This window comes from Platalea leucorodia (assembly GCF_965183815.1).
Source record: "Platalea leucorodia genome assembly, chromosome: 12".
In the NCBI taxonomy this organism is placed as follows: Eukaryota; Metazoa; Chordata; class Aves; order Pelecaniformes; family Threskiornithidae; genus Platalea; species Platalea leucorodia.
In genome coordinates, this window is record NC_138834.1 from 1,547,019 (window position 1) to 1,560,000 (window position 12,982).

Genomic DNA, 12,982 nt, shown 5'->3' on the forward strand with positions numbered 1-12,982 from the left:
GCTTTCTCAGACTTCCAATTTATGTAGTTGTACGTGGAGTGCTACTTGGAAGTCCGGGAGGCTTGGTGGTTTCTGCTCTGGCGCGGCATGGTCAGGTACCAGGGAAGCCGTCTGCGGGGAAGCACGTCCCTGCTGAAGTTCAAGGGCTGGGCTTTGCAGGGCCGCGGGAATCTGGCTGTAGCCAGGGACCAGCTTGCCTCCCCCTCGCTGTCCAAGGTGGCTGTAATGTAAATGCTGTGTACAAACTCTCCCCCGAGTAGCACTTAGATGATAAATTTGGCTGCTTTAATAACATTACTAAGGAAGGGGTTTTTTTAATATAGTTCCAGATCATTGAGTGCAAACTGGCACAATGCAGGCTGTAGCTAGAGTGACTCGGCTTCATTAATCTGGTCATTATTGTTTCCATCAGGTTAATCACATGTATTGTAAAGTACATGCAAATCTGCTTCATACCTGAAATCTATTCTATGCCTTGATGATTAGTGTTTGAAGTGTCTTTGGAAAGATAAGTCACATTAATCTTTTTATATTTCACATCATTAGAAAGTAAAATATCTTTTTTGCAAAACGACTTATTTTACTAAAATAAAAGTAATGCGGGCTGAGCAAAATTTGTCTTTAGTAGCCTGCGCTGTTGGAGCAGCGCAGGATGTGCTGCAGTTACTGACAGCGTAACTAGGAATATGAAAAAGACGCTGGCTCCCCCTAATCTTCATTCCGATGAATGCAGCCTGTTAACTTTATTAGGAAGCTCGTAGCTGTTTTCCTTACAGGCTTCTCTTCTGTATTTTGTGTTGGCAGCAGTTGCGTCTGTCCAGCCTTCCTAGATCTTGCACATGAAAATCTCCTTGTCATTAGGAACTGATTTTTTGCTGATGATAACGATAGCTCATGACACTCTTGTAAATCCTGATTGCACTGTGCAGGTGCACCTGCACGCTTCTAATTCAAAAGTCTGGATGGAAGATAAGGTTTTTGTGCACGTTTGGCAAGTCTTTCGTCGGGGTCCAGGTGATCAAAATTTTCTGGTAAGTTTGCAACTTGTCAGAGCAGATCAGATTTAATTCTCCAGAGGTCACATGGGCCTGCTGGGTTAAAAATGGAACCGTGATTTTAACACTGTTTTGGTGAAGCCATTGTTTTGCTACTGGATTGTTATTCTTTTGTTTATGGGACGTTAGAAGTATATTTCCCTGTAGCGTCAGTGTCTCAGAGAATCAGCTGTTGCATTGTTGCTTTAAGTCATAGTATTACGATTCTCTGCAAAGGGATGCACAATGGGAAAAACTAACATACTGGTTACTTTTTCACCTTTCAAAGCACTGCAGGCATTTTAGTTCTTCCAACTCTACACAAAAACCTGTGTTTGTGCCTCTTTTGATCCTAACAAATTTGCTGTTTATGCATATATAAAAAATTTAACCTATTTTCTGCAGTGGAATACTCTCAGTGCAATACTTCAGTTATACAGTCACGTAAATTGGATGCAAATGAGTCATGATACTTGCATTTTCATATATCCTTTGGAAGGGACAATCTTCTCCTGTCACAATGTTAGCACTTGATGAGGTGATGTGACACCACTAGTTTAAAGCAAACGCCAACATCAGCTCAAATTTGGGACTTAATTACTCAGCTTTGAAGGTTGAAGCATGATGTAAACAGCCGTTTTGCAAATCATGGATATTTATTAAATATGCGTTCTGAAGTCGTTTGTTTTAAATTAATAAAAACAGTCGTAATTTAAAAACCACTCTAAAATAATGGCTTGAGTGCAAAAGCCCATTATGAGGAATTAAAAACTAGAAACTGCTTTCAGTTTTTGAGGGCAGCTTGCAAAGATCAAACCACTTGCAGTGACCTTATCCTGATGTGTTGGTACGGTACCATGACATTATCTCCATATAAATGACCACCATGTCATTAGGTAAGTTGGTCCAGTCAACCACAAAGATGAAAGGCCTAACAGAGGTCTTCAAAATATTATTTTAAAATATTATTAAAATATTACTGTTATCTTTTATAACAGTATTTGGGGACCTCAAAGATGTGAGATGAGTGAAATACTAGAAAAAGATTCTCATGTCCTGAAATTGCATACGGAAGCAAACAAAAAAAAATTATCACAGTTAATCACCTACGGTATAATAGCATTTAAACCACTGATGTATTACGATAATATTTTGTGTCTGATGTCGATTTCAAATCGGGATGAGAGTGAAGGACAAAAGAGGCAACCCTGTAATTAAGTATATCATAAAAGCTACTATAGTTCTCTGGTTCAGGGGGAAGCAAATGATAAAGTATCAGAGCGAATTAGAACAGCTAACGTTCATTAAACCTTTAGAAGTAACTTTAGATAAATTGTGTAAGATGTTTTCTCTAATTATTTAGAAATTGTGTCTGAACCTGCAATCGGATTTGGGGCTTATTCTATGAACTGCTTGGTGCACAGGGCACGCGATACGGACCTACTTTGATTTGTCCTTTTGAAGCAAATCCGTTTGGAAGGGGGGAGCCTGTAGTTGTGCTGCTTAAAGATAGAAAGCAGTGTTTGTAGGAAGAAGCGTCTTTTCTTTAGCTAGCTCGTTATACGCATGGGGGGGAAAGGCTTCAGGGCTGACAGAAGGCATGAACTTCCTACAACCCTTGCTTCTGCTGTGTTTTTTTATAATTTAAAATAAGAGCAGCTGCAGTGAAAGGACAAAAACCATTAAGATCCAGGAAGACCCAGAGATTATCAAATCTCACGCTATTAAAACGGATGAACGCGGTAAGAACAGGGGCATGGACGCTTCTCCCTTGCCCTGCGCCGGCCCGGCCGCTCCCGTACCGGCGGGCTGGGCGCCGTCCCCCAGAGCGGGGCTCCGCGGAAGCGCCGCCCGGCCGCCTTCAACCGCCTCCCTCGGCCCCGCTCCTTGCTGCCGGGGAGTCCTCCCCGGGCTGGGCTGCCCTGCGGCCGCCGCCGTGGCCGGCTCGGGGCCCGCCGGGGCTCGGGGCCCGGGCGCCCGCGGCGGCGGCTGCCCCGGGCACCAGACAAAGGAGCCCGCCCGCCGCCCGGAGCTGCTCCCGTCGCGGCCGGCCGCGCCCTCCCGGTCCCGCCCCCGCCGCCATCTCATTGGCCTGGGACTGTGAGGGCGTATGCCTTTCGCGTCTCTATTGGCAGAACGAGTTAACAGGCGGGGGAGTTCACCAATGGCTACCGAGATTTCAAATTCGTGACAGAAGAGACTGGGAACGCAATTGGCTTGGCGAGCGCCGAGTCCCGCCTGCGGAGACTGGAGCGGCTCGGAGCAGGCGTTTAAAGATGGCGGCAGCGGCGCGGAGCGGGGGACGGTTTTCGTGAAGCGGCCGCGCTGGCCCTCTCCCCCCACACCAGCGTGCTGTGGCGGAGGTGCGGCAGGGGCACCGGCATGGCTCAGGTGGGTGCCGGCGCCGCGGGGCGACGGGGAGGGCGGGCACGAGTGGGCCTCCGTGGCCCGATGGCCGCCGCGCGGGCAGTAACCCCTCCGTCCCCGCAGGCCGCGGCGCCTGCGGGGGCCGCCGCGCTCCTCGCCGCCTGCGTCGTGCGGCCCCCGCCGCGGGCAGGCAGCCGTGAGGAGCCTTGCCCCAGCCGCGGAGGCGAGCGCAGGTTCCGAGGCGGGCGGCGCCGTGAGGCGCTGCCCCCCCGCCCCCGCCGGGAGCGTCTTCCGTCAGAGCCGGTGTTTTGTCTTGCGTTCTTCAGGGCTGGGGTTTCTTGGGGCGGGGGGGGGGGGTGGTGGTGTTGGTTTTTTGTTTCCCGCCCGTCCCCAGCCACCTCCCTACTCGCTCCCGCCGTGGAATCGCACTCAGGGTAGCGGAAGGGAAGGAAACGCCATGTCTGTCCGCCCTCCCGCACCCCCTCCCCGGCGGGTGCCGGCGGCACCGGCCCTGCCGGCCGCGGCTGCCCCGCGTCGTGCCCCGCGGGCCCGCCTGAGCCCCGGGGCGGGGGGCGCCGGGCCCCTCCGCGTAGGCGGGGGCGGAGAACGCGTCCCTCCTCCTCTGCCAAGTTAGGGAGAAAAGGCAGCCCTTCACCAGCGTGTGTGCGGGGGCCTGCTCGCTTCTTTAGCCCTCGTACGTTGGGACAGCGAAGATGAGGTGGTGCGCCTGTCCCTGACTCTCAGGGTTCTTCTTCATGTGTTCCTTCTATTAATAGCCAAGTATAGTTATATCTTCCTCTAAATTATCTTATTCAGTCTCTAAAAGGTTTATTTTCCTAACTTTCTTCACCTCTTTTGGCTGGAAAAATAAAAGTCTCTCTTCTACACCTCCTTTCCTGAGGCTTCAGGTTTATCTCTAAAGTCTGTTTGCCCGCTGAGAGGATGGGCCCCCTAACATCCAGGTATCGCCCCCGCACAAATCGGCCTTGAGGGCTTGCTGGGTGAACCCATTCAGTTTCCCTGCTCCCTTAGGTTGTGAGTTACAGACATTAGATCTTTAATTTTTCTTTTGCAAGCGTACCTCTTCTCCCTTCTGTTTGGGTAACTGAACTTAAGGGTTCCTATTTTTAATTCTGGATGAGGCGTTAGGTCACTAGCTCTTGTGTGCAGCTCCTTTTGATTACCAGGATTATTTTGCTTTTTTAGAGAATGGGAAGGGAATTTGGTTCCTCATGTCTGTTGTTTTTCTTTACAAGTAAGAAGCTATTTGTGATGTGAAAGTAGGACTATTTTTTCTTCTTCCTAGGCTCTGATTTGCAGATTTTTTAAAAAAACGGTTTCCTGTTTTACACCATTAATTGAAACCATCTAAATCCTGCCAGAAGACTAGTCAAGCCATAAAAGCAGCAATTGCTTTGGCATTTCTGAGGGTGCCTTTCCAAAATTATGTACTCTGCTCGTTCTGAAATGGGATGAAGTCCTATGAACTAGAGAAGTTCTTCAGCCTTGTCTGCATTTGCCACTGGTAATGTTATGGTTGGGCCCTGACTGCCTTGATGACTTACACAAAGTGGTTGTTTCCTTCAGAATCTTTCTATTCTAAAGCTGGTAATGGGGAGAGAAATGAGTTCCTGTACGTAGTAGTTAACTTATAGAATATTTTTCTTTTGAGACTTCCTGTTCTGGTTTAAACAAAATAAATTCAGTCTCCTTGGTTTGGGGGGGGGGTGGGGGTGTTAGCAGTTGATAATAAATAGGATTCACTTATTTTTAGGACTGTGTGTATCGGAAAGATACAATAGGCATGGGTGTAATAAAGAGAAGGTAGATGATTGCGAGGGAGTAACTACTTTGCGAAGGGTTAAAGCTGAGTGGATCTTTAATTGTGATCAGTGCCTCATAAATTCTGCTCTGCATCCATTCGGAGCCCAAGGAGGAGGAAGACTTTGTATTTGGATAGCAAATAAGGAGAGTTTGCTCTGAGCCACTCTTCCTTTTGGGGTCTACTGAATGTGAAGTAAGCAGTTTCTGATAAGGAATCCAGTTGCTTTTTAAAAGTGATTTTTAAAGAGAGAATGTGTGTGCTGTTCCTTGTTCCTGATTGCAGCTACAGGTACTCATGAAGAAAATACGTTCTTTATTGAACTCACTTGTAAGACTGCTGACATACTGTACAGTGAAGGGGGTTCCTCTTTGAGTTTGGGCAGTGCTGGTTACAAATGTTAAGATTCTGGTTTTCTCTTGTCTTGAAAAGAGAGACCCTTTTCTCTGTGTACTTCCCGCCGCGCCCTCCCAATCGATCTGTTCTAATTGCAGGAATAGGCAGTGGTACTTGCTAAACAGAGAAGTTGTTGGGTTTTTTTCCTTCAGCCTTCAAAGAACAACTAGAAGACAGCCAAGTCAAGACACTGCTTTTGTTGGGACCTGTGCAGTTTGCTACATTACATTTAGATGTGCACCATGTATCTGTTTCTTTGAGTTTACTTTGTGACATGAAACTTTTTCAAAATAAGAGCAAGCAACTAAAAACGTGAAATTTCCATGTATTGGTAATCGTCAGAACACGAGCTGTGCATTCGTATTTCCAGCAGTTCATCCAGAGTTCCTCCAGTGTTTTGTACTGGCTGTTGCAGCTGTCAGTGGTGTTCCTTATCTCTTTAAGGAGTCCTTACGGAAACTGTCGATGGAACTTGGTGGAGCCCTGGAGAATAAAATCTGTTCTTTCAGGGCAAGTTGATGACAATAGGCAGACTAACTTACGTTGTATTCTAACATTACATAACCTAGCATGCTGAGTCTGGTTTTATACGTGGTGGTTGGGTTCCCTTGATCTAAGGTACGTTTGGCTGTTTTTAACCTACAGGCTCAACTAACTCCTCCTTTTAGGTTTCATCCCTTCTGTCTTTCCTTAAAAATACCTGATATCTAAGGGAAAATCCTTATTGGTTTTGTTGCGGTTTTTTTCCCCCAGCCCCTGATATAAAGGGCACATTGTAACATCAGTTGGCGAGGAAGTAGATGGGAATTAGACCTGTGTTACTTCTCCCTGTTCTTTTGTAGCTTACAGGAGGGTATTGTAGCCCACTGTAACTGTAGAGCTGCCAGACTCTGTTATCTTGCCCTAGGGATGTGGCAGGTTTATGGCTAAAAATGCAAAAGCTAGTTTAAACTCATCTTGGTCTAGTACTTTTTCTGGCCACAGTATGTGTACTGATTAGTAGACAATCGCTGGCAGTGATTTGGTATGCTATTCGTGATTTCAAAGCCAACAAGAATTTCATTGTTAATAGTGCTTGAATATAATAACAAGACATCTTTTCTGCAAAGAGCGGAGGTGTAGCATCAGTGAACTGCCAAAGCTAGGCAGGTAAAGATTAATGTCTTATGTTTTGACATTGGTGTTGTTAAAACACTCTTTAGCGTAGGAGCAGGACGTGTATCAGGGATGTGGAAACTGCATTGATGATCGTGTCTTATGACTTGTCAAAAATAGTCTTTCTGGTTGGACCAGGTAGCTTCTTGATCATATGGGAAGGTAGCACTCTTTCAAATTCTAGAATACCAATTTCAATATTTCATTTCTGTGTAAATTACTTCTGTTTGCTCTTTAAAAGGAGTCTTCTAAAGACTCTAAGGCGGAAAAATTAGATTGGTTAGGCATTTAGTTTCCAGGAGTTACTGAACTGGTACTGTGAGTTTTGATCCCCCCCCCCAATTAACAATGAAGGCACTAGTGATTTGTTGTGAAGAACGTAATAATTTGTCATTCACTTTTTTTTTCTTTTTTAATCTGAAGATGAGAAAGAGGGAAGGTTATTAGACGTATTTCTAGGGGTGTTCTGTATAACACTAGGTGTTTCAGAACCTGTTGAAAGAAGAAGGAATTGATCACTGCTGGGGTGATTGTATGATCATCTTGTAGGATGGAGTGGATTTAAATACATAGAACTGCTTGTCTTACGGGTGAATGAGCTGTTTTTCATTCTGGAAGGTAATATGTATCAGAGAAGATGGGATTATTTTAGAGCTTTTATCAAAACGGAGTGTTTTTCCTTAGTAATTCTACAATGCATGTCAAGCTCAGTGTCTCGAATGTGTCAGTTTTGAGTATATTTAAAAAAAAAAATCAGCACCAACAACACCACCACAAAATATGCACTATTCTGCTGCCCCAGCAAAACTTGCTTTATTGCCAAATCACTAAATTAAGAGTTTGCTCTGTTGTATGTTTTGCTTTCTTCCAGCTTCCAGGTAGGTAGCTTCTGTATGCTGTTGAATTTTAACTGATCCCATTATAACTCCCAATTCCAAGCTTCCTGCCTTGCCCCCGTTGGTGTTTGGATATTGCTGTTGGTTTGTTCTGTCTGGGCTGTCGTAGAAATACATTAGAGAATTATATTTGGCTTCTCTAAGTCCCTCGTGACAACCCAGACGTTCTGCGCTGCTGCATTCACAGCGATGCTAGGGACTCGGGGCTTATCTTTCTAGAATACTTGGGTAGGCTTTCTCTACTACCTGGAAAGACTTTAAACAGAGAAGATACAGCCAGCTGGCTGTCTTGGGCAGAGTAATGCTGCTTTATTTCTAGCTGGTAGCAAGATTTAAGTCCAGTTTGGGGTGGTACGGAGGGACTTGGAGAAACCAAAACAGCAGGTAAGAAATTATTCTTCCTTTCCCCAGCTGTTTATAGTCCTGCACAGGTGACAAAAGTATAATTAAAGATAGATATAGATATGGTAGAAAAAAAACCACTTAATGTAAAAACCAAACAAACCCAAAAAACACACACACCCCACCCCCTGTAAAATTTCCTAGAGCAACTGAATATTTTTGCCAGCTTAAATTACCTAAAACATTGGCTTCTAAATGCCTTCCAGAATTAATTTGAGCTTTAATGCTATGTAGCTACACCTGAATTCCTCAGACATAACAAATATATAGTCCCATAATAGTATATAATATAAGATCAAATGTCTAATACCTGGTTATCTAGAGAGTCGTTTTGTGTGAGTTTTCAGTAAATTATGTGATTTCCTGTTAAAGCTTCTGGTGAGATTTCAAAAATATCTAATAACTTAAACTTTCAAAAAGCTATGTGTCTTATAAGACCATAGTTGTTAAAATCTTGTTGCTTTTGCAGATTGTTTTTAACTGTAAGCTAATTATCCTTTCTGCTGTGTGGGTAAGTATGGTTTGAATACCAGGTTATTTTTAATAATGAGAGAATCCCCCCTAAATGCACAGTTTTTAGTCTGGTCCTTACAAATGCCACGCTTAATGCCCTGCCTGCTAACTGAGCAGAGAGAGTCAACAAATTATCCAGGCGGCTGTGTGTTAGCAAATTCTTGTGCTGGCGTACAGATCAAGCAGTAAAAACAATATAATTTCAGCCTCATTCAAAATGGTATCAAGATGCCCTGCTTTTTTTCACCGTAAAAATGTCACTCTTACTTCTGTTTGAAATTTACGCCGGAAGGAGTGACTTTTTTTCTTTTTTGCCGGGGATACTATTTCCGTTTTTTTCTGTGACAAAGATTTTTTTTTTTTTTTTTTTTTTTCTTCTTGTAGGTTGAAAGAAGAAAGGGAGACCTGCTTGTCCAATGAAGATGCAGTCTTAGTCTTCAGCTATTTAAGCTGAATGCATTGTGATTTCCAATAATTGAGACAGTGATTCTGAAAGCTGTCTACATTAATGAAAAGAACAATGTAGTCAGCTTAACTGAATCATCAGTGTTGCATATTGAATAGAACATGATAAACCAATCTTGATGGACTTATGCGTGTTAGGAATATAGATATAAACATTTATTAAAGCATTGTTTTTTTAAAAACAGTAGTTTTAAAAATGGAGAAATATGAAAATGTACCACCCCTCCCTAAAGAGCCTGCAAGAGAAATGAATGTGGAGAATCATACTTGTCCCCCACCTCTGCCGCCTAACGAACAGCCTCCACCACCTCCCCTGCAAACGTCCAGTGACGCAGAGGTAATGGACGTTGGCTCCGGTGGTGATGGACAGTCAGATACCCCTGCTGGGGACACGCACAGTATCTGCAGAACACAGCTTCTCACAAAGGGATCTGCCTGCTACAAAAGTCGTCTTATAATAGACCCTAACAATAGTGACCAAAGCCCAAGAACTGCTCGTCATGCACCTTCAGTTCGAAAGTTCACACCAGATCTTAAGTTACTTAAAGATGTAAAGATTAGTGTTAGCTTTACAGAAAGCTGCAAAAGCAAAGATAGGAAAGTTCTGTACACTGGAGTTGAGCAGGATTATAAGGCAGATACAGATTTTGGTATTAATAATGTCAATGGGGATTTGCATGTTTGTCCTTTCGGTGGTAGTAATGGTAAAGCTGTAGGAATAGGGGGTGAAAATGATGACAAGAAGGATGATGAAAATGATATTGATCAGGAAAAGAGAGTGGAATATGCAGTTCTGGATGAGCTAGAAGATTTTACCGACAATTTGATGGAAATAGATGAAGAAGGAGGAGGGTTCACATCTAAAGCAATTGTTCAAAGAGATAAAGTGGATGAAGAAACCTTGAATTACTCATATGAGGTAAGTGAACTCACAGGTTTTTGGTGGGTAAGAGGTTTCCAAGTGGCTAGAAAAAAGTATGTAAAGATGTTCACTGAAACACTCTCTTCGACAAATGTGCGGCACTTGAGTCACAAATGCAGAATTTTCGGAGAGAGAACTTTGGCTGAAAACTTGTAAATTATGTTGGTCAAACTTCTGAGTTGTGTGGCAGCTTCTGTAGTCGTGTTTAAAAATAACATTTAAAAGGCTTCTTACACAATCGCAGCTGATTTTATCATGAAAAATACCAGTTCTCGCTTACAAAAAACTTACTTTCTTACTTTTCAGTCTTTTCACTGGGATCATTGGAAATTTCTAGTTTGTATGGAAGTACATAGAGAAAATGTATACTTTTTCTTTGCAAGGGGAAAGGGAGGTTAGTAGACCCAGAAGGATGGTGTCTGATGAAGTCTCTTTCAGGATGACTTTGATAACGATGTGGATGCTCTGCTGGAAGAGGGTCTTCGAGCACCCAAAACAAGGAGACTAGAAAATGAGAAATACGGTGGTGAAAGTGATCACCAGTCTGATGGAGAAACAAGTGTGCAGCCAATGATGACCAAAATTAAAACTGTACTTAAAAGTAAGTTAATGTTCATTAAATATCTATAATTTTTTTGTGTGGCTTATGTTTGTAGAAGAAAAGTATATCAGCAAGCCAAGTTTAGGATAGTAATTCTTGTGAAATAGTTTTGTATTGTTTGAAGGCTTCTTACTACAGGATATGATATTTCACGTTCCTAAACAGTGAAGTTGATGTTTGGGAGTGCTTTTGATCTTCATCTGTGGTATGTAATGCGAATGTATTTTAGCGTGTGGATGTGTGAAAAATTATGAAGAGCGTTACCTCAGAGGTGGGGAGGTGAACAAGGGCGATCTGTTCTTTTGTCTCCAATACTGTGAAACTGCTGACGACTCTGGTCATGGTGAACTTCTTCCTACTTGAGTTATATAACTTCTGTTGTTGAAATTGCTCTGTGACGTCTTTATGCGTGCAATACTTGGTAAAAAAAATCATTAGGAAAGTCAGCGGCTTACATTTATCAAGTTTCATTGCGTAAATGTTACAAACTATGAATAAAGAAGAGCTAAGAATGTGAACCAATCCCCAAGAATGTAACTGAAAATAGTCTGAATTAGAATTAAAATTTGAACCTGCTGTAGAGGAGTATTTTACAGGTCCACTATATTCTGAAATAACAAACCAAACAGTTTTTCCCTTCAAAACTTTATACTAACACAGAATTGCCAAGAAGCTAAGATGAGTCTGGTCTCTGATCTCTGATGTAGAGAGGAGTGAGGCCATTCTCTGATTTCTGGAATAGAAAGGAGTGAGGCCATGTATTATTGAGTGTGAGCATAAGCATTTTACTGCGATATTGTTTCTTTTTGCTATGCGATTCCTCATATTGGCTTATTGTACTCTAATTTCGGTCTTGTTTTCTGGAAGAAATAATATTCTTGATGGCTAAGATATTTAAGTATAAAGGCTTGTAGACTTGATCCTAGTTTGTATTGTGCTTATGCTGAAAAATATAATAGGGAAGCCTTAGCTTACAGCCCAACTCACTGCTGGCTCTTTGGGCCTGTGGGCCTAGTGGTGTCTCAATGCAAATTTATCCCTGAGTGTCAGGTGCAAAAATTTTTAATAGAAAACTTAGTTGTTTCAAAAGCAAGTACGACTTTTCCATTACATATAGCGGTGCTTGCGATGATAGAAGTACATAAAAAAGACTAAAAAGAAGAGAAAATTCACTGGTGAAACGAATAAATTGGTCTGTATAAGAATTAGTGGTACTATTGCTTTTCAGTTGAAAACATAATGGAATCTGTAATTTTGCAGGATTTAATGTGGGTTAGAAGCATATGCCTTCTTATTAAAGCAAAACAAAATCTTTCTACAAAACTTTTTTTGTCTTGTTTCAGTGTCATTTTATCCTTTGAGGCAGAAAAAGCAATAAAAATAAAACCCCTTGATTCTTTTTCTGTTCTTCTAAGCAGTCTATCCAAGCTTAAAGAGATTCTTTGCTTTAAAGGTCGTGGCCGCCCTCCTACAGAACCTTTGCCAGATGGATGGATCATGACATTCCATAACTCAGGCATTCCTGTATATCTGCACAGAGAGTCTAGAGTTGTTACCTGGTCTAGACCTTACTTCTTGGGAACAGGAAGCATAAGGGTGAGAGCTGTCAATTACTTAAATATTTACTGAGACTTAAAAATTAGATATGTTCCTGCAAACAGTTGAATATTCTTCTACTTTAGCAGGCTTCTTTCCAGTGTTAGAATTAAGGTACTTGAAAAATAAACTCCTCTGTTTGGGAAAAATGCGATATGATTTTTCTTACGGTGTCTTGGTTTTCTATTTTTGCAATGAGTTTGGGCAGTTAAAGTGAATGAGATGGTCTTGTTTGGTGCCTTTGTTGTTCTAGCATATGGCTGCAAAATGTTGGTTTTATTCCACCACGAAATATATTTAGATCGTTAATTTGTAGCTATAAACTAGCCTGAGCTGTGGCTTATGGTCCACATTTACAGAAATAAGCATGTGATGTTCATGAACCAAGGAATCTGCAGTAATTGGATTTAATGTCATGGGCTTAAACCCCAAGAGAGCTCAATGGATTTTATGAAAGCATGTAGTATTTGCGTGTAATTGAAGAGAATATAATTTGGATCTCAGACAGCACTTTGAAGGTTAGTATCAGTGTTACGCGGTGTCAAGATACCACAGGAATGGATGTACTCGGATCTTGAGTAGAGTAAGATCGCTGGCCAAAGAGAAGCTTGAGCCTAGACTAAATAAAAGCAACTTCCATCTTGATTACACCTTTTGGTTTTGAGTTTTGCTTTTGGTGACCTTGAGGCACTGAAACCTTCTGTATTATTTTATCTTTGCAGAAACATGATCCTCCCCTTAGTAGCATTCCCTGCTTGCATTACAAAAAAATGAAGGAAAATGAGGAAAGGGAACAAAACAATGACATAACCC

At 42.5% G+C, this 12,982-nt stretch overlaps 1 protein-coding gene across 2 annotated transcripts in view; it reads left to right on the plus strand.

Annotated features, from left to right (window-relative positions):
* The first annotated feature begins 3,281 nt into the window (after window positions 1–3,281).
* Window positions 3,282–12,982, plus strand: part of DGCR8 (DGCR8 microprocessor complex subunit) — a 21,493-nt gene continuing 11,792 nt past the window's right edge. Inside the window, exons 1-4 of one of the 2 annotated variants that reach the window (XM_082325282.1) lie at window positions 3,282–3,425; window positions 4,708–4,926; window positions 8,970–9,969; window positions 10,411–10,573. In XM_082325282.1, the coding sequence (XP_082181408.1) occupies window positions 9,247–9,969; window positions 10,411–10,573 (886 nt within the window). In that variant the 5' untranslated portion in view covers window positions 3,282–3,425; window positions 4,708–4,926; window positions 8,970–9,246. The remainder of the gene's footprint in view (window positions 3,426–4,707; window positions 4,927–8,969; window positions 9,970–10,410; window positions 10,574–12,982) is intronic. The other variant, XM_082325281.1, reaches the window with a different exon arrangement.